The sequence below is a fragment of the Podarcis muralis genome, chromosome 2 (assembly GCF_964188315.1).
Source record: "Podarcis muralis chromosome 2, rPodMur119.hap1.1, whole genome shotgun sequence".
NCBI classification, from domain to species: Eukaryota; Metazoa; Chordata; class Lepidosauria; order Squamata; family Lacertidae; genus Podarcis; species Podarcis muralis.
Genome location: NC_135656.1, coordinates 119483160 through 119503970, shown reverse-complemented (window position 1 = coordinate 119503970; position 20811 = coordinate 119483160). Strand labels below are relative to the sequence as shown.

Below are 20811 nucleotides of genomic sequence, written 5' to 3'. Positions count from 1 at the left end.
CCAGCCCTACCATTGGACGGTTGGGCAGGGATTGATGATTTGGGGCATCATTGACAAGGCAGCAAATGTATGGTCATGTAGTTTTACTGGCACAGAGGGGGAAGAGACACTTGTGGGATCTTGTGCCTGGGGGACTAGAATAGCTTCCCTAGCTTTGGATATTCCACACTTTGACTTAGGGAGCGGGCCCCCATTTCCTATTCTGCCTCAAGCAAAAAAAATAAAAATTCCCCTGCTGGCTCTGCTGAGGTCGGTTGTCGTTCTTAGAAAGGTAAAGGTACCCCTGACCGTTAGGTCCAGTCACAGACAGCTCTGGGGTTGCGCACTCATCTCGCTCTATAGGCCGAGGGAGCCGGCATTTGTCCGTAGAGTTTCTAGGTCATGTGGCCAGCATGACTAAGCGAACCAGAGCAGCGCACGGAAACGCCGTTTACCTTCCCCACCGGAGCGGTCCCTATTTATCTACTTGCACTTTGACATGCTTTCGAACTGCTAGGTTGGCAGGAGCAGGGACCGAGCAACAGGAGCTCACCCTGTCGTCGCGGGAATTTGAACCACCGACCTTTTGATTGGCAAGCCCTAGGCTCTGTAGTTTAGACCACAGCACCACCCACTTATAGTACTGTACATATCAAAAGTGAACTCAGCTTTTCCTCAGACACTGTAAAAAGTTATGGATAAAAGAGGCAATATTCAATTTCTGGGAATAAGCCCCTTAGCATACAGAGTGTATTTGGATTCTGTTCCTTTGGGCTTTCAGGAGTCAATTTTTACCCAAACCAAACAGCGTGGGTGTATCTGTGTTTGAGACAAACTCACTTGAGCAAACAGCATTTCTGCTTAGGTGCTACTCATATCCCACCTCGGAAGGTGACCTTAAATTCCCAAAAAGACTTTGGCGGGACATTGTGCGGGGACGAGTGGAAGCCTAGCAGGAGCTGTCCCCTGTCACGATTTATACCACATTTTGGACCACCATTCAATTACCTATAGGCTGTAATTTCTCTCTATGTTACTAAAGCAAGTGGAAATCAAATTTTAAAAACAGGTTTCTTTGTTGTCAGCACATTAATAGGACTCCTTGCTTGGCATTCATTTCTACAGTGAGTGATAGAATCTCGTTCTACAGTTTTTCCTGAGTGCAGAAGAGTGAGGTGCATCTTCTGAATAAAGGATTAGTCTCTTCCCTGTGTAGATTCTTCGTTGATGTTGAAGGTGTGCAGTAATGCTGAGGTGATGTTGATATGGATTCTGCTTGGTGAATTATGAGATCATTGGTTTTTGGGTTGTTGTTTTTGTAAATAACTTTTTATCGCATCTCCAACAGTGACAGTCTACAAATGATGATATTACTGTTCAGACATAAGTATTTTCCACTCTCTAATCAATTACACAGTTTCCCCAGGGTGTGAATTCTTTTGATGAGAAGCTAAAGTCTTCTTTTCACCAAAGCTCTTTCCACACTCTGAGCACCGATAAGGTTTCTCCCCTGTGTGGATTCTCTGATGAGAAGTGAGGTATCTGCTGAGACGGAAGGACTTCCCACACTCCAAACATTTATATGGCGTCTCCCCTGTGTGAATTGTTTGGTGAGAGGTCAGGTGACTCTTCTGAGTGAAGCGTTTCTCGCACTCGGGGCACTGATATGGTTTCTCCCCTGTGTGAAGTGTTTGGTGGGACGTAAGGTGGGAAATACTGATGAAGCTCTTTCCGCACTCTAAGCATTGATAAGGCGTCTCTCCCGTGTGAAATTTTTGATGATTCGTTAGAGTTATATTGTGCCTGAAGCTCTTTCCGCACTCCAAGCACTGAAATAATTTCTGTCCTGTGTGAATGGTTTGATGTGAAGTGAGATATCTCTTCTGCCTGAAGGTCTTTCCACATTCCAAGCACTGGTATGGTTTCTCCCCTGTGTGGATTCTCTGATGAGGGATGAGGTTCACCTTCCGAGTGAAGCACTTTCCACACTCCAAGCATTTGTATGGTTTCTCCCCTGTGTGAATTCTTTGATGATTAGTGAGAACCCACTTGTGAGCGAAGCTCTTTCCACATTCCTGGCACTGATATGGTTTGTCATTTGTAGGCGTCCTTTGAGGCGTGGTGGGGCTGGAATCACACTGAAAACCCTTTCCACCTGCTGCAATGAAAACAGGAAAGAGACTGAGATAGAAATGGAGCCCCAAATCACATAGTATATATTCCAGTGCTTGAAACATCTGAAGCAAGGTAGGATGGTAATTTACAAAACAGAATGTCGTTTCTGATGTTGTTTTGCAACTATGGGTTTTATATATATATTCCGATATATATAACCCTATCTAAAAAAATCTCCGTTTTGCAATATTTTTTAAAAAAGAATTCAATTAGGTTTTTCATTTATATGGAAAGGTGGAATTACAGAACTATAGAAAAACTGATGTATAAAGTTTGAATTTTAGCATTTATATATGCCAGCAGTGGAGCAGGGTGGGGCATGAGGTTGGGGCATAAATCTGTTAGTTTATGTTGATGTTCATGGGTTGTTGTTGTTGCTGTTGTTGTTGTTGCTGCTGCTGTTATTGTTTTACAATTTCTAGAATGAATGAATGAATGAATAAATAAATAAATAAATAAATAAATAAAATTTTGGCCATTTCCTTTAAGTCCTTTAAAAGTCATTTAAGGACTTTAAAACAGATTTTATATAGATTTATTTATCTATATTTATATAGTGCAGTATCCTTAAAAAAGATACATCAAAACGGTTTGCAGAAATGAAAACAAAGCCATAACAATAAAACCACAAAAAAGTTAAAAGGATCAATAGTCTGGGATGGCAGGAGGTGAAATCCAGCAACATCTGAATTTTTATTTATTTACAGTCGTACCTTGGTTTTCAAACAGCTTAGTTCACAAACAATGTTGAACTTTGCCTTGGAAGCTGAACGCCCGGCGGAATTTCTGCAGCTTCAGATTGGCTGCAGGACGCCCCTGCTGCCGATCAGAAGCCGCGCCTTGGTTTCCAAACGTTTCGGAAGTTGAACAGACTTCCGGAACGCATTCTGTTTGAAAACCAAGGTACGACTGTACTTACTTATTAAAATTTGAATAGCGCCCTTTACCCAAAGCTCTTCAGGAGTTCCATAATATTAAACGTAGCTGTCAACTTTTTCCCTTTTCTTGTGAGAAATCCTATTCAGAATAATGGAATTTCCCTTAAAAAAAGGGAAACACTGACAGCTATTGTCAGGGGCTCAGGAGCAGAGGCGCAGGGGAGAGAGGATATGGAGAGCGAGGGGGAGGAATCTGAGGGTAGCGGAGGACAGAATGACAGTGACTCGAGAGATTCCATAAGCCTCTCCAGTGAATCAGAAGATTCCCAGAAGGGGGCGCCGATGGCCAGGGAGATGGGGGTCCCAGGGGGGACGCACCAGAAGCAAGGGGCCAGCGGAGACTCCCAAAGTAGTAGCTGGAGATCAGGACCAGTTTCCCCACCGGAGCGCAGTGGGGGGGAAGAGTCCCTGGGGACAGAGCCAGCGTCCAGTCCAGGGGGGAGGGAAGAGGAGTTTGGGCTGTCGGAGAGTGAGGAAATGGAGGGGAAGTCAGAGCCAGGCAGCACCCCTGGAGAGGAGAGTAGCGACAGGAGCTGTGTAGCAGTGAGGAGGAAGGTGTCGGGCTGCGCGCGCGCGCCAAGTTCAAATGTACAGGCGTGCGAGACAGCTGACAGCCCGGAGTGGGAACCAGGTCCTAAAGCCCGCCGGAGGCTGGGGGAGGACTCAGGAGACTCAGTGTCTGAAGAGTCTAGGAAGGGCGAGTCCTCGGCGGGCAAGAGGACCCAGAGGAGGAAAGAGCAAAGGAAGAGGTGGAGCAAGGCTAGGGTCTTAAACTGGTGCCTGGGGGGAGGAGACTCAGACGGAGCTTCAGCGGTCTAGGGTTCGAGACGTAGAGGTGCACGCTGAGAATGTAAAAGCGAAGCAGAACTTAAATAAAGACTGTTTCATATAACAACGATCTGGCGTTGATCCTTTGTGAGCTGGGACCTGAGGCAGCTCTGACAGCTATGATATTAAAATACAAAATAAGAACACAAAATAGATAATAAAAGCCAAGCCAAATCCTGGATGGCTTCAGGATCACCTCAGAAACACGAGGGAAACACGGAGCCTCACCGAGGGAGACGACGACCGTACAGTTTTCCTCCATTACTTCCTTGTGCAGCCCTCTCTGGTCAGGATCCAGCAGAGCCCATTCCTCCTCAGTGAAATGCACAGCCACATCCTGGAACGACACGGGACCCTAAAAGAGAAAGATTAACATGTTCCTCTTTAAAGGGAACATATACATGATCTGGGACACGGGTGGCGCTGTGGTCTAAACCACAGAGCCTAGGGCTTGCCGATCAGAAGGTCGGCGGTTCGAATCCCCGCGACGGGGTGAGCTCCCGTTGCTCGGTCCCAGCTGCTGCCAACCTAGCAGTTCGGAAGCACCTCAAAGTGCAAGTAGACAAATAGCCAGAAGGTAAGTGGTGTTTCCGTGCGCTGTTCTGGTTTGCCAGAAGCGGCTTAGTCATTCTGGCCACATGACCTGGAAGCTGTACGCCGGTTCCCTCGGCCAGTAAAGTGAGATGAGCGCCGCAACCCCAGAGTCGGCCACGACTGGAACTGATGGTCAGGGGTCCCTTTATCTTTAAACATGATCTACCAGCAAAATCCATAAGGCTAGACAAAGGAAAGGTGGCCGGGTCTTATTGTCCAGGATTTTAAACCAGGATAAAATCTGTCAACATTTGGAATATGAGTTCATACAGGAAGTAGCAGGCTATTAATATCAATGTATGCCTGTGGACTGTCTTGCCAGAGTGGTACATGCTCTGGTTATCTCCCACTTGGACTACTGCAATGCCCTCTACGTGGGGCTACCTTTGAAGGTGACCCGGAAACTACAACTAATCCAGAATGCGGCAGCTAGACTGGTGACTGGGAGCGGCCACCGAGACTATATAACATCGGTCCTGAAAGACCTACATTGGCTCCCAGTACGTTTCTGAGCACAATTCAAAGTGTTGGTGCTGACCTTTAAAGCCCTAAACGGCCTCGGTCCAGTATATCTGAAGGAGTGTCTCCACCCCCATCGTTCTGCCCGGACACTGAGGTCCAGCTCTGAGGGCTTCTGGTGGTTCCCTCATTGCAAGAAGCAAAGCTACAGGGAACCAGGCAGAGGGCCTTCTCGGTAGTGGCACCCGACCTGTGGAACGTCCTCCCATCAGATGTCAAAGAGAACAACAACTACCAGACTTTTAGAAGACATCTGAAGGCAGCCCTGTTTAGGGAAGCTTTTAATGTTTAATATATTATTGTATTTTAATATTCTGTTGGAAGCCGCCCAGAGTGGCTGGGAAAACCCAGCCAGATGGGCGGGGTTTAAATAATAAATTAGTAGTAGTAGTAGTAGTAGTAGTAATAGTAGTAGTAGTAGTATTAGGATGATGCTTCTGGCCCAGAGATGGAAAGAAGGAGAAGTACCGCTCAGAGAAGACTGGGCGATGGAATATGCAGAAATGGCAAAACGTGACGGGAAAGATCACCAACCAGGAAGACCAAGTATTTTCAGAAGACTGGAATAACCTTTTTAATATATTCGAAAGACCACTGTAGGCAGTTGAAATCCTTGGCAGGAATGCAATGACACTTGCAAAGTAAAATGAACTTTGGTTACTATCATTATATCGCAGATAGATAACAGTAAATGATGCAGGAATTCCTTTATTTTTATTTTTAAGAAATGGAACCCAGGGTGGGAGGGAAGGAGGTCTGAAGATTAGAAAGAACCTCTTTTTATTTTTTCCTCAGCATGGCTATGTTTATTGTGTACAACTTTATGTAAAACTAATAAAAAATTATTTTAAAAAAGCAAGAAAAGAGGATAATTATTTATTATTATTACAGCATCAATTTATATAAGAATGTATGGGAGTATATTACATTAGGCTTTTGCACTTTGTTTTTTTTAAACTCATTTTTTCTCTCTTTCTTACGCACATCGGGGTTCTTTTCGCCCCTTAACTCCCCCCCCCCCCCGTATCACTTTATTTCTAAAAATGAAATAAGGATTTAAACCTTAATGATGGGCACCCACAGCCTTCGTCAAAGGAAGAATCAAAGGGAAGGAGAGAGATTCGGTCAGGCCCAGGGAGGTGGCAGCGGGCAGAGGGACTGCCCCCCCCAGCCCTTCTTTTCCCCTACCTGATCTGTTGCCATGGCAACTGCTTCCCCTCTGCCAGAAGGAAGATGCAGCCGAGATGGTCCTTCCAGCATCATTCCATCACCTGCGAGAGACAAGGAGGGGGAAAGAGACATCAGCCAATCAGCCAAGAGGCACATGTTGAAAATACACACTGAGGTAAGTTTACAGATTGTCTCACCCGTTTTATACACTCTGAATGTTTAGGTCCCCCCCTTTTTTTTATTCATCTCCACTCCTCGTAGGCCATTACTTACAAATCAAGCGTTTTCCTCCATGTGGAATAACAACAACAACAACAAAAACAATAATAATAATATTTTTTAATTTGTACCCCGCCCTCCCCCGCCGGTATTAGCCGGGCTCAGGGCAGCTAATACCAGTAAAATTACAATAAAAACATAATGGGTAAAAGGTAAAGGTACCCCTGCCCGTACGGGCCAGTCGTGTCCGACTCTGGGGTTGTGCGCTCATCTCACTCAAGAGGCCGGGAGCCGGCGCCTTCCGCAGACACTTCCGGATCACGTGGCCAGCGTGACGAAGCTGCTCTGGCGAGCCAGCACCAGCGCAGCACACGGAAACGCTGTTTACCTTCCTGCTATAAAGCGGTACCTATTTATCTACTTGCACTTAAGGGTGCTTTCGAACTGCTAGGTGGGCAGGAGCTGGGACCGAACGACGGGAGCTCACCCCGCCGCGGGGATTCAAACCGCCGACCATGCGATCGGCAAGTCCTAGGCGCTGAGGTTTTACCCACAGCGCCACCCGCGTCCCTTTAAACATAATTTAAACATAATGGGAGGGGGAACCAATTTAAAATACAGGTTGAAAATACAATTTAAAATGCAGCCTCATTTTAATAGTAGGCCATAGATCAAAACCAGAAGGTGAGGGAAACATAAGGGTCAGACTGAGTCCAAACCAAAGGCCAGGCAGAACAGCTCTGTCTTGCAGGCCCTGTCTTGCAGGTCCAGTCGTGGCCGACTCTGGGGTTGCCGCACTCATCTCGCTCTATAGGCCAAGGGAGCCGGCGTACAGCTTCCGGGTCATGTGGCCAGCATGGCTAAGCCACTTCTGGCGAACCAGAGCAGCGCACGGAAACGCCATTTACCTTCCCGCCGGAGCGGTACCTATTTATCTACTTGCACTTTGATGTGCTTTCGAACTGCTAGGTTGGCAGGAGCAAGGACCGAGCAACGGGAGCTCACCCCGTCGCGGGGATTCGAACCGCCGACCTTCTGATCGGCAAGCCCTAGGCTCTGTGGTTTAACCCACAGCACCACCTGGAGAGGGGGCATCAAATTTTGTCTTCACTCCCTGTGTCATGTCAAAGTATTCTTGCAGCCCACTTACTCTGAGAGGTTGGGCTGCCCTGTCTTTATTGCATCCAGTGTCTTAATTGCATAGCAGCGGATCAGACCAAGTTAAGGCCTGCCCCGTTAATCCTTACCTGGTATGGCGGCACCTTGTTCCCCTTCCTGCACGACCATCCATCTCAGGGGACTCCCTCTGGCATCCAAAGGAGTCTTCTCTGCCTCAGGGAAACCAGCGGCCCCTTCTGCAAACAGGCCCTTTGCCAGAAACAGGGGATGGGGAGCAGGATTAGAAAAGGAATATCAGAGGAAGCGGCTTGAGACGCTTTCAGAAAAGGTTGGGAAATGATGGGAAGCAGGGGTTTTCATGTGTGAATTATTATTCTTATTACTGACATTATTAACATCCCAAATAGCAGGGTATTACAGAGCTATCATACATCCTGGTTTTCCCGGATACATCCTGGAATTGGGCTGCAAAATGACGTCCGGGCGGATTTTTGTTAAACTGGCAAAATGTCCAGGGAAACCCGGACAGGTATGGCAAGCATGGCGATTTTTTTTATACAGTGGAATCTCGGTTTCCAAACGTAATCCGTTCCAGAAGACCGTTCGACTTCTGAAACGTTCGGAAACTGAAAAGCCGAAGCCTCAATACATTAGGGAAATGTATTACCCCAGAGGACAGGATCACACTTCAAAACAACCTTGACAGATTAGAGAACTGGGCCAAAACAAACAAGATGAATTTTAACAGGGAGAAATGTAAAGTATTGCACTTGGGCAAAAAAAATGAGAGGCACAAATACAAGATGGGGGACACCTGGCTTGAGAGCAGTACATGTGAAAAGGATCTAGGAGTCTTGGTTGACCACAAACTTGACATGAGCCAACAGTGTGACGCGGCAGCTAAAAAAGCCAATGCAATTCTGGGCTGCATCAATAGGAGTATAGCATCTAGAACAAGGGAAGTAATAGTGCCACTGTATTCTGCTCTGGTCAGACCTCACCTGGAGTACTGTGTCCAGTTCTGGGCACCACAGTTCAAGAAGGACACTGACAAACTGGAACGTGCCCAGAGGAGGGCAACCAAAATGGTCAAAGGCCTGGAAACGATGCCTTATGAGGAACGGCTAAGGGAGCTGGGCATGTTTAGCCTGGAGAAGAGGAGGTTAAGGGGTGATATGATAGCCATGTTCAAATATATAAAAGGATGTCACATAGAGGAGGGAGAAAGGTTGTTTTCTGCTGCTCCAGAGAAGCGGACACGGAGCAATGGTTCCAAACTACAAGAAAGAAGATTCCACCTAAACATTAGGAAGAACTTCCTGACAGTAAGAGCTGTTTGACAGTGGAATTTGGTGCCAAGGAGTGTGGTGGAGTCTCCTTCTTTGGAGGTCTTTAAGCAGAGGCTTGACAACCATATGTCAGGAGTGCTCTGATGGTGTTTCCTGCTTGGCAGGGGGTTGGACTCGATGGCCCTTGTGGTCTCTTCCAACTCTATGATTCTATGAAAATGGAAACCGCATAGCACATTCGGCTTCCGAAAATCATTTGAAAACCGGAGCAATTACTTCCAAGTTTTTGACGTTCGGGAACTGAAACATTCGACTATGGAGGAGTTCGAAGACCAAGGTTCCACTGTATTAAAAAATGCTTTTAAAATCCAATAAAAGCCCCCAAACAACTCTCACCATAGGAAAATAAAAGCTCAACAACCTTTTGTATATATCATGCAAACAATCACTAAGTAGTGGTGGTACACCAATATTTATCAAGACACCAATATTTCCTGAGCTGGCCTGGATAGCAAATACTGAGCATCAAAGTCCAAAGCCTAGGAAATAAAATTCCACCAGATGACACAGAAATATTCTGGAGTCTCCACGCCCAAGGAAACTCGCAATCTATGTGTGATTTCTTTCCCGGCAAAAGCAATTATGGGGTACCCTCCCTCACACTCCTGCCCCCTAAAAATTAGGATATAAAGCTCTCACCTGCTGCTCTTCCTGCTTCTGGTCCTCTGCCCGGCTCAGGAGGAAACCTTCAGCCAGAGCCACCGCCTGATAGCTGGTTTCCGCTCCACATTCCCTCACCCAGTTCTCCATCTCCGGGGGGAGGACAGCCAGGAACTGCTCCAGGATCACCAGGTCCAGGATCTGATTTTTCGTGTGTCGCTCTGGATTCAGCCATTGACGGCAAAGGCGGTGGAGCCGGTTGCAAACCTCTCGGGGCCCTTTGGCCTCCTGGTAGCAGAAATGCCTGAACTGCTGGCGCTGTACATCTGAGCTGAGGGCATCCTCCTCGCCCAGGATCTCCTGCGTGGTTCTTTCCAAAAATTCCCTGCTGTTCCCAATGTTGAAGTCATCAGACACTCTTCTTCTTGTAGGCCCAGCTAAGTCTTGCTTGTCCATCACCGATCCGGGCTCCAAAGAATATTCTGAATCTCCCTTCTTCTTCAAAGACTGCGCTGACCAGAGGTGTTACACCAATTCCTGCAAAGCCAAAATATTGTCTTGTTAGAGAATTATTGTCTTATTTATTTATTTATTTATTTATTTATTTATTTTTCAAATATATGCATTTCATTAGTTTTACAATCTATTTAACATTTCCAAATTGTGACTTCCTCCTCCCTCTTTCTGCGGTCCCTTAATTTTTTTAATGTCTTCTGCATCTTCAAGTTCATTTTACTTGCTCATTTATTTATCTTCTGTAAATATATACTCTTATAAAACTGCAGGTTATTGCATTAATCCTGCTAATTGAGGTCCAGTGCCGAGGGCCTTCTGACGGTTCCCTCGCTGCGAGAAGCCAAGTTACAGGGAACCAGGCAGAGGGCCTTCTCGGTAGTGGCACCCGCCCTGTGGAACGCCCTCCCACCAGATGTCAAAGAGAACAACAACTACCAGACTTTTAGAAGACATCTGAAGGCAGCCCTGTTTAGGGAAGCTTTTAATGTTTAATAGGTTATTGTATTTTAATATTCTGTTGGAAGCCGCCCAGAGTGGCTGGGGAAACCCAGCCAGATGGGTGGGGTATAAATAAATTATTATTATTATTATTATTATTATTATTATTATTATTATTTCAGTTGGCGCCCCTTGTCTTCGATCCACGGGGGGTTCCAGCTTCCAGTCGCTCTTTGCATTCAGCGGCAAAAGGTCTCCCACCCACCCCCGTCTTCCACGCATCAGGGGTTGCACATCTGAGCCGCATGTCGCTGGGACCCTTTTAAACGCCAATTCAGGGGAGGGAGCGCAGGAAGCGGCAACACTAACTCATTCCCACGGCGCTGCGTATCTGCTCCAAATTCCCTCCACCCGCATAAGAAAGAAAGAAAGAAAGAAAGAAAGAAGGGAAGTTCAGAAGATTCTTGGGAATCTTGTTTTTTATATAATATGTTGTGGTGTGAGTGTAAATTTTAACATGGAAAATCAAATAAATAAATCTGTAGGATGGATGGATGGAAGGAAGGAAGGAAGGAAGGATGGGGTGAAATGATAAATGGGACTGGGGTCTCTCCTGCTGCTCTTGGGGCCCCACGATCTCCCAATAGGTTAACAATCCACCTCCCCTTTCTTTGCATGGCATTCACTGGGTGGCGTAATAATAATATTATTTTTTTAAAATTTATATCCTGCCCTCCTCATCCAAAGCCGGGCTCAGAGCGGCTAACAACAGTAAAAATAACATAAAATCACAATCAGTTAATTGAAATACATTCTAAAATCAATTCATTCCAAAATGAATTCAAAATCAAATTAAGGGCAACCATTGGGCTAGAGTAGGAACCTGGGTATCCCCCCCCAGGGGGGGTTTCCAGCCCCCACCCCATCCCAGCTGTCATTTTCCTGCCCGGCCCCACCCCCCGACCATGCACCCTCCCCCGCAGCCCTGGGGATCCCCTTCACCCAAATGCACAAACAATGTGCATGCCCCCCCCGCCCCGCCCCGCTCACCAGATCCCAGAAGGGACCACCCAGGCAGCGCTTGCAAGAGACAGATGAACCGGGCAGGAAAGCAGGGGGGGGAGGCGCCCTCCCCACACCCCCCCCCGCCCCATCCTCTTCCTCCCATTGCCTTCCCGTCTAGGCATCCTGCTCCGTTCACTTTAACCCTTAGAAGGTTAGGTGCAGGAGGAATCGTAGAGTTCGAAGGGATCCCAGGGGTCATCCAGCCCGACCCTGCGCAATGCAAGAATCTTTTGCCCAGCGCGGGACTCGAACCCAAGACCCTCCTGATCTAGCGACTGAGCTATTCTCCACCCCCCCCCCCCCGCCGCCCTTCCCAAAACAGTGCCTGAGCCTCCCAGGTGCACGTTTCTTCAGGTTTCATCCAGCGTCTCTAGATCAACCGTGCAAAATAAATAAATAAATAAAGAGAGGGGGTGCCAAAGAGGTTTGGGGGCCGAGCCTTGCACGTGATGCTCCTGCCCCACACCGCATGACCGGAAGTATGGGCCACTCGCCTCTTCCCCCACCCTCTACGATCAGCTGCTTGTGGGAGCCTATCTGCTCTGCTCATAGTGAAATGGGTTTGACAGCGAGGAGACACAAGGGAGCAAAGAGTTAGAGGTGGAGAAAGACCGAGGTTTTTGCTTTGTGTAAAGTGTTGCAGGAATTTATGTATAGGTTGGGGGGTGGTTGCCCCTCCAGCAGATATCATGCACATGCAGCCCACTACCAAAATCAGCACAATCGCTTTTGTGACTTTTGTGATTTGTCCCCACAAAACACTTCCTCACAGTTTCTTCCTATCTATTCAAAGGGCCTCTGCTGCACAATACCAAATGTAAGAATTCACTGATAAATGTATCTATGTACTGGCTCACTGGGAAAACTTCAGAAATTCATATAGACATGTGAGCTCAGCTACTCAGCAGCCCCTCTGCCTGAGTGATAATTCCTGGCATCCTGATACCTGAGTGCCAGACAGGTAGCCATTCCAGACATAACAAGCCCAGATGAAGACAAAAGGGTGTCATTAACTTGGCTGGTGTAGCAGGAACCCCCCCACCCCAATCATTCTGCTTGTACAAACTTCATACACACACACACTCACACACTACATACGCCACATTTCTGTTATAAATTCATAGAAAATCAACCATACATTGGATTTGCACTGTTCCATTTTTATTTTACTCCATATGACAAGAACTAAGAAAAGGGGAGGGGGGTTTGACCCTGGTCAGCCAAAATCCCTTCACTGTCTCAGCACATCTGCAGGAGCCCTGCCCAGATGATCCCAGACAGAAGACAATCAAAATCACAAAGAACTTGCATATGGGAGTGGATTCAGCATGGACTGAAACAAAGGACAATGATCAGATCTTCCCTCTGGGGGCAGGAAGCTGCAAACTCCCCTTTGTCTCCTGGAAGTGACTCGAGGGGTAGGGGGGAAGGGAGGAACCAGCCAGGTGACAAGACACTCAGGTTACCACCAACTCCTCCCTCACCCCCTCCTGTCTGTAATGTATGCATGATGTTACCACCACAACTCCTCCCTCAACCCCTCCTGTCTGTAATGTATGCATGATGTTTCTGGGGGTGGGCTTGATCTAGAGGAGGGGAATTTCAAAAGTTTTTATAAGACCTGGCACACCAGTTTTCTGGGTCTTTCCTCTCTCCTGCGAGTGAGGGGAACACCCTGATGCATCAGTTCAATAAAGGCCAAGCCTACAGGCTGCTGTTTTGCTCCAAGTTATCCTGGTTGGTGTCTTTGTTTTGTCCAAGGGAGCCCTCGGATTTTTCCTGCAACAGTTGGCGACCATTCTCAGGGACACTTGGTTCTCCTGCAAAGGTGAGAGGGGAGATAGAGGGGATCAGGCGCCACTGGGCAACCTTAGCCCAGGGATCCTTCTTCCTCTCCCTGCCTCCTCTTTGCGGGCGGTAATCAATCGTCACCAAAAGCCCAACCAGGGGAAGCAAAGGCAAGGTCAAAGCCGGCTAAGGGGAAAGGATCCCGGGATCCACGGGGGACATCTTCGAACGTGAGTATGGTTTTGAAGTAAAACACTTTGGGAGGGGGGTGGAAAGTAACGTCCCCACGACAGCCAGACTTTCCTTCTTTCGTTTCTGGCGCAGCCCCTCGGAGTTGGCCGGGTGCGCTTTAACTTTGCCCTTTTCTCACCCGATTCTCCCCTTCGGAGGGTGGCCAGGGAGATCGTGGAACTTTACTGTCTGGCGCTTACCTCTCGGAGTCGTCTGGGTACGCCAAAGCCTTTCTCTTCTCTCCCCTCAATTTCTTACGCGGAGTGCAGCCGGGGAAATTGTGGAACTTTACTGTTTTCCGGCGCTACCCCTCGGAGTCGTCCGGGTACGCCTTAATCTACCTATCCCTTTTCTCCCCCGTTTTCCGTCTTGGAATTGAGTCCGGGAAAGCGTGGCTCTTTTACTGTTTCTCTGATGTCTTCCCTCAGAGTCGTCCGGTGGCATCTTTTCAAAAGTATTTTAACACAAGGTCATTTGCTTCCTTTCAAACCTTGGTTGTTTTCTTGGACCCCGATCTGGCACTGCATTGCGCAGGCGTTCAGTAGGGGATTCCGAACTTAGTCTCAAAGGCTAGGCAGGAGGCTGTTGTGGGTGGTAGAGGGGGTTTAGTCTTGTAAACAGCGCTGAGGTAAAGGAATTCCGGGCAGAGAGACCCGTGGTTTAGGTCAGTGTTTCCCAACCGGTGTTCCGCGGCACACTAGTGTGCCGTGAGACACCGGCTGGTGTGCCGTGGGAGGGAGGCGGGCGAGTCGGGCGCCTAGGAGAGAACAAAACCAAGTGAGCAGCGCGCGAGAGGGAAGCGACCCGAAAAAGAAGCGCGTTCGGAGTCCGGAGGCACTTTTGGGGCTGCGTACGAAGGGAGGGGGGGGGCACGGACGGCGGAAGGGGGCGGGGCGCGGTTGCAGAAACCCGCCAATGCTTCCACCTCATTGGGAAAGGGAAGGGGTTGGGCCACCTAAAACTCTCCGCCGGGGCCACATCCTGCCTCCCAGCCCCCTTTCCTCCACCCACGGAGGGAGGGATGTTTTTAACACACCCCCCCGCTCACAACCCTTTGGTAGCGTTTCTCCAATCTGAGGCGAGCGCCCGCCGACGCCCCCTTCCCCTGCTCAGTCGCGCAAAAACCGAAGTCTCCTCCCTACCCCTTATTCCCTCAAACCCCGTTTCCATAAGGGGGGGGGGGAATAACCCCTTCCGTCGCGCGCGAAGCCCAGCTCCCTCCGCCCTTCGCGGTCTCCTCAGCACTTCAGCCAGCCGTTTACACTCTCGGAGCCACTGGGCAAAACTCGCTCTCAGAAGCGCGCGCGCGCAGAGAGAAAGAGAGAGGGAAACAAAGTTAACTTGTGGGGAGAGAGAAAGAGCGAGCGGGAGCTAACTTGTGTCCAAAGGCAGATACAAAGTAGCCCCCCCCGCCCCGAAGGCGACCTCTCTTGCTCTGCTCCTCTGGGGTGGGGAAACCAACTCCACCACGCGGAGCAGCCCCGAGGCGGGGAATTTCGCCCCTTCGTAATGTATGCATGTAAATGAGGCGGGCGCAAGGGGTGGGCGCGGAGAGGAACTCGCGCCTCTGAGGCCGCCGCCTCCTTCTCCTCCTCCTCCGCCCCCCCCCTCAAACCCAGGCGGCGGCGGCGGCAGGAGGCAGCAGCGGCAATAACAGAAGCAGCTGCGCTGACAACAACACGTGTTCGCTCGGGCACCATGGAATTCGAGGAGCTGGGGATTCGGGAGGAGTGCGGCGTGTTCGGGTGCATCGCCTCCGGCCTGTGGCCCACGGAGCTGGACGTGCCCCATGTGATCACGCTGGGGCTAGTGGGGCTGCAGCACAGGTAGGGGACACGGCGGTGGGGGGGGGAGACGGTCTGGGGAAGCGGGGGGAGGGTGGGTTGCTTGCGAGACAGCGGAGGAGGAGGAGGCCGGCATGTCCGGGCAGCAGCAGCAACAGCAGCAGCAGCAACTCCCGGCGACGGCTCCTCCTCCGCCCGCTATCGCCGCCGCCTCAGCTGCCGCCGTCCCTCAGTCCCTCGCTCTGCTGCCTCCTCCCACCCCGGCAAGGGGAAGGGAAAAAACTTTCACTTTTGTGCGTCCCTCCCGGCGTGACGCTGCGCGCTGACGTCACGGGGCGGGGCTTTAATGGTGGTGTGCCGCGAGATTTTTTTCCGGTAAACAGGTGTGCCGTTGCCCAAAAACGTTTGGGAAACACTGGTTTAGGTTTCCGGGCAGAGACCCGTGGTTTAGGTTTCCGGGCAGAGACCCGTGGTTTAGGTTTCCGGGCAGAGACCCGTGGTTAAGGTTTCCGGGCAGAGACCCGTGGTTTAGGTTTCCGTTCAGGCTTGACGTTTTCAGCAAATAATTTGTGGTCAAGAAATAAGTAGGGATTGTGTTAAGTCAAGGATACTCCAAATACTGAAAGAATCTTTCTTCTACCCCCTTTCTTCCCATTGTCCTCCTCCCTTGTGTGTGTGTTTCCACTCTTTCTGTCTATAGTGTACTTCGTTAACGGGAAAAAAGCCCAATAATAACATATGAGAGAATGGGAGCTCACTAAAACACCCTAGCTGGACTCCTCCTGGCAACAAGGCTTCCATGAAGCCTTTTTGCCCCAGAGAGGATTCTAATATGCCCCTCCAGCTTGTCATCTCCAATTGGGAAAAAATAAAATAAAGGGGCAAAATGGTCTTTCAAGTACAAAGTATGAGACCGTTGTAACTTTTAGTGGTTGGCTAAGCTCACCACCTGGAACCCAGGGCACAGCAGCCACCTCAGGGATCCTTCAACAAAATCAGGGTGTGAACCCATAGGGAGAGCTGAAAACATCAAATTTGTGTTGTTAAACTATGACCTAAAGCTAGAACTTAATGGTGCTCAGAAGGCAGTAGATATAATAACAGCCCAGCCTGAGAGCCCACGCATTAGAGATTTTTGTTATTAAAATAATAATAATAAATGAATAAGAGATGTACTTAAGGATTTAGAAATATTCTAAGGGTTTGTATTTACATATGAAGTGTGCAAATGTTTGTTATTTGAGAAAAGCTCTAAAAAAAGAGTTTTCCTCCCAAGTGGTAAAATCCTGTATACATGCTACCTGTGTTCTGAAAGGAGGATTACCTCCCCTCCTTCCACTAGTTTAAAAGAGGAGGGTGATTTTAAGTCTAGTGGTAAATGATGTTTTGTTGTAACTTTTGAGTTTGTAAGTCTACATCCGTTTTCCAGTCTTTTGTTCCAGTATTTTGAAATGTGCTGTGAAAAAAAACTAATGTTTCTGCTGCAAAAGCCTAGTTGAGCCAACTGCTCTCTCAAGCTAAAATGCAGTGTATGTATTTCATTAAGCACATGCCTATGAAAGTGTGGTGTTCTTTCTAAGAAAATTGTTATTAAATGTAGAGGCTTCCATGGCCAGCAAAATTCTATGAGTCCAGTCCAAATATCAGTCTCTATAAGACTTCCTGGCTTCTTTTCTTAGAAGATGCCCCCCTTGTTTCATTCTGTCTCTTTCAGGTTTTCCCCCCCTCTCTCTTTTCTTCTCCTTCTTACTTCTGTGCCAGGTAAATTTACTCCCGAGTAAGCTTCCTTTAAAGGAAACTGCAAGGGGGGGGGCATAGATTAGGCTTACTACTCCTCTGCAAGTTCAGGAAAAATTGTTCACTTTTGTATTCCTTTTAAATCAAATCTATGGCTGTTTTAATTATTTGTGAGTGGTTATATCAATTGAATTAACTTTGCTTTATAAGAGATCCTCTCCCTATCTTAGAAAAAATGTTCAATCTTCCTTTAAAGATAATTTCTCTAAGAACTTGCATTCTTTAGTCTAAGGAAGCAAACTCACTCAAACTATCTCAAGATCTGCTAAAAGGGTTCTGTGTAAAGTTGGGTACTTTTATTTTCCTCTTCCTTAGTACATGATAGGAGCATTGATTGTGCTCTCTTCCCCAGTAGTGCCTGTTTACGTAAGTATGTGTGTGTCTCTTAGGTAGTACAAATCTTGCTGTGAAATCTTGCTGTGAACCCTATATTTCGGAGGGTTGAACTAGATGACCCCAGGGTCCCTTTCAGCTCTCCCAATTTGTGGCTGTGTGGAAGGACATGTGTCCACAGGCATTGGAGGGTAATTCCTAAATTCTGGTGTGGTGATGGAGTTGAAATTCAGCCTAGCTTTGCTCTTTAGTTTTAAAAGGTGAGAGGTAAAGCTGTGATGTTTTGAAGCACAACTGGTAATATCAAGCATTTGAATGATTACAGTGTTTATCATTTTGTCTACTATTTAAAAATCAGACTTTAAAGTCTACTCAAAGTTTAAGCACATACAAATACATATGGGAGACAAATACATATGGGCCTTGACCAATCCTGTAAATAAAGGGCAGGAAAATTGTTTTGACTGCAAATGGTAAGGCTGAAATGACTGAGAATATTTATATATATATATATATAATCCTATGAATTCTGACTCTCTGGCCATTTCCCCCATATATAACGGCGTGGCATTGTTCCGCGAATAGCCAGAGGGATATTAGCCCTTTCCTGTACATAAAGGAAGCAGTCCTTTGCTTGGGCTGCAATTGCTAGCTTTGGTGAATACTTGAATTGCTGAGTTTCTCCTTTTTGTTTAAAAATCTAACCCTATTTTTAAAATCTACTCCATACCCTTCCCTTCCCTTATTCAAATGGTAATTTAGCCAAAGGATGCAACATTTTCAATAGTATAAAAGGTTTGCTGAGACATGAACTCTGCACATACACAGAGGCTAGATCAGTCAAAAAAAAAGGGAGAGAGAGGAAAAGGGGGGAACTGTAGGGTGTAGAGAGGAGGTTTCCACAAGACCTGGGCTGCAGGGAGGAACTTCCAACTTAGAACCATTGAGGGAAATCACCCTTAATGTGTCTTTGCTCCAGGGGCAACGTAAGACAAAAGGGTCAAAAAAACTAGCCCATCAAAAGTCAAGAGCTTTCCAGGTTCCAAATCTTAACATGCCAAAATTCTTTTCACAGGTAAATATCAAAGCATTCCCCCCCCCCTCAATGGGATTTAAATCACAGACTTTGTTTGTGTGCATTTTAGGAACAGCATTTCCTGACAGGCTTCTCACATGAAATAATTTTCCCTTTTAACAGGATATGTGAACCCCAATAACAAAGTGTTTGTCCCCTTTTTCCTCCCACAGCAACTTTCTTTCTGATCTGTGAAACAAGTCTGAATCCCTGCTATATTAGTAACTTCCATCTCTTTGTGGCTTTGACACTTTTTAAGTTACAAATAATCTCTTTTCATTTATTTAATCTGTTTTTCCATGATGACTATGAAGTTAATCGAAGGACAACCAAACATTGTTTGAGAAATGGTACTTGTTTACCTTTGCCTGAGCATCTCTTATTAATTCTGTCATTTTGGTTAGTTCAAGGTACTTGCACAACTTTAAATTGCCATTCATTTTCTTGGTATTAAGTCATTTCCCAGTATTTTGCTATTAACATTCTAACTGATGTTGTCACATCAAGAAACACTCTTTTATTTTCATTTGGGATGTTAGAATGCCAAAACAGGTTACTTCAGGTTTCTTAAAATTGTGTCTTAGCATTTATTTATTTTTGGTTCCTCATAGGTCATTGTGTGTGTGTGTGTTTTATTATTATTTTAACCTTGTATTTTTTACAGTATGGAGTAATTTTTATTTAATAATATGGAAGGGAGAAAAAAAAGCAAAGTGAAGGAAAGCAAACAAACTTAGCAGATAATAAAAGTAATTATATGGAAATGTGATAATAATATTGAAATGAATAAAATATTTAATCCGCTAAGATTGCTATTATTTGCAGCTTCCCACGGAAACTGAAGGACACCCTTTTTGCCTTTTGCCCCTTCCTTGTCTAACTGTGTTTTAAATCCCCCAAACCCTGCCACTTACAGGATATCGCTTCTACAAATGTGTTACTACAGATCCAATGAAAAGCTTCGCCACCACAAGACCTGCAACAACGACAGACACCAAAGTTTTCAAAGTGGCCACAGCTATCTCTTTCAAAGGATATAGACTGCCGGGGGAGTGGGGCTGACAAAGGGGGGAGGAGTTGAATTGCAAGGACATTTTCTCACTTTTGAACCTTAAGACTGTACTCCAGGTTTGAGAAGATCGCAATTGTCTCAAGATATGCAACTGATATTTAATTAGTTTGTTTTGTATTATGTGTTATTACGTAGGAATGTTGAAATGTGTCTGACAGTGTGTTATTTCCACAAAGGAAGGGGGGCTATTTGTGTGTGTAATTGTTTTTATGTTTAACGTCTTATTCCTTACACCCCAGTGGAAGATTCTCATACATTTTATGCGTTCTAAAAGGGGGGGCTATTTTTGGGGCTATTTTTCTGTATAATTGTTTTTATGTTTAATGTCTTATTCCTTACAACCCAGTGGAGGATTCTCATACATTTTATGCCTTTTAAGAGACCAGGCTATTATGTAGTCCAATGTTTAGAATTAGATAAATTTATAACCATATTTCGTTGTTCCACCTGGCACTATGCCAACCTTCCCTACCCATTCTTAAAAATGTGCTAAAACTCGCTTTACCAAGGAGAAGCTTCTAAGATACATGAAGGTGGATATGCTTTGGTTTAGCAGGAATGATCCCTTATAGAGTTAAATTGACTTATTTGGACAAATGCCCTTTAAGAATGGTTTTGTTTTAACAAATTGGTTTGAGAAGTTGGGAACCATGGGGCGAGATAAATTCAAATTGGACTCAGTTTGAATTGGGCAAGTGTATCCAGGCTGCAATTAGCTTTTTGGTCCTTAAAGTGCAAGTGAGCAACTTCCCATGACTGCAAGACCAGAGCCTATAATAATAATCCCATAGACTGGCCAAGGCGAAGACATTTCCCTCAGGACGTGCCCAAACCTGTGCCAGCTGTGGTGAGTGCCAGACAACATGGTTAATATGAAAGCCCTAAGTGGATTCACCAGGGATTGCCACTGCTGTGACACCATGCTGGTGTGAGACCATAGAAGAGCTACCTTGACACCTGAGAACACAAAAATGGCGGGGGACAAAGCAAACTGCATTTTTCAGTCATTAGTGGACCTTCCTGCTAAATGTAAAGCATACGCCACTATTGAGAAAATATCTCTTCCAAGGTACTAGAATGCCACAAGTAACTGAGCAACAAAATATTAATTTTACATGATATCCTATGTCTAACTATGTGCACTGTCACACCATTATATATCTATGCAAATATCCTTAAGAAGCATGACATCCAAGTCCCTTTCACGTTCACATGGACACAC

At 46.6% G+C, this 20811-nt stretch overlaps 1 protein-coding gene across 1 annotated transcript in view; it reads right to left on the bottom strand.

The window, feature by feature from the left end:
• The window catches only part of LOC114591085 (uncharacterized), a 52243-nt gene extending 40453 nt beyond the window's left edge, over positions 1-11790 (bottom strand). Inside the window, exons 1-6 of the mRNA XM_077923621.1 lie at positions 11495-11790; positions 9530-10027; positions 7670-7790; positions 6222-6304; positions 4149-4275; positions 1395-2137 (exon numbers count right to left, since the gene is read on the bottom strand). Of these exons, the coding sequence (XP_077779747.1) occupies positions 1395-2137; positions 4149-4275; positions 6222-6304; positions 7670-7790; positions 9530-9946 (1491 nt within the window). The 5' untranslated portion in view covers positions 9947-10027; positions 11495-11790. The remainder of the gene's footprint in view (positions 1-1394; positions 2138-4148; positions 4276-6221; positions 6305-7669; positions 7791-9529; positions 10028-11494) is intronic.
• Between the last annotated feature and the right edge of the window lie 9021 nt (positions 11791-20811).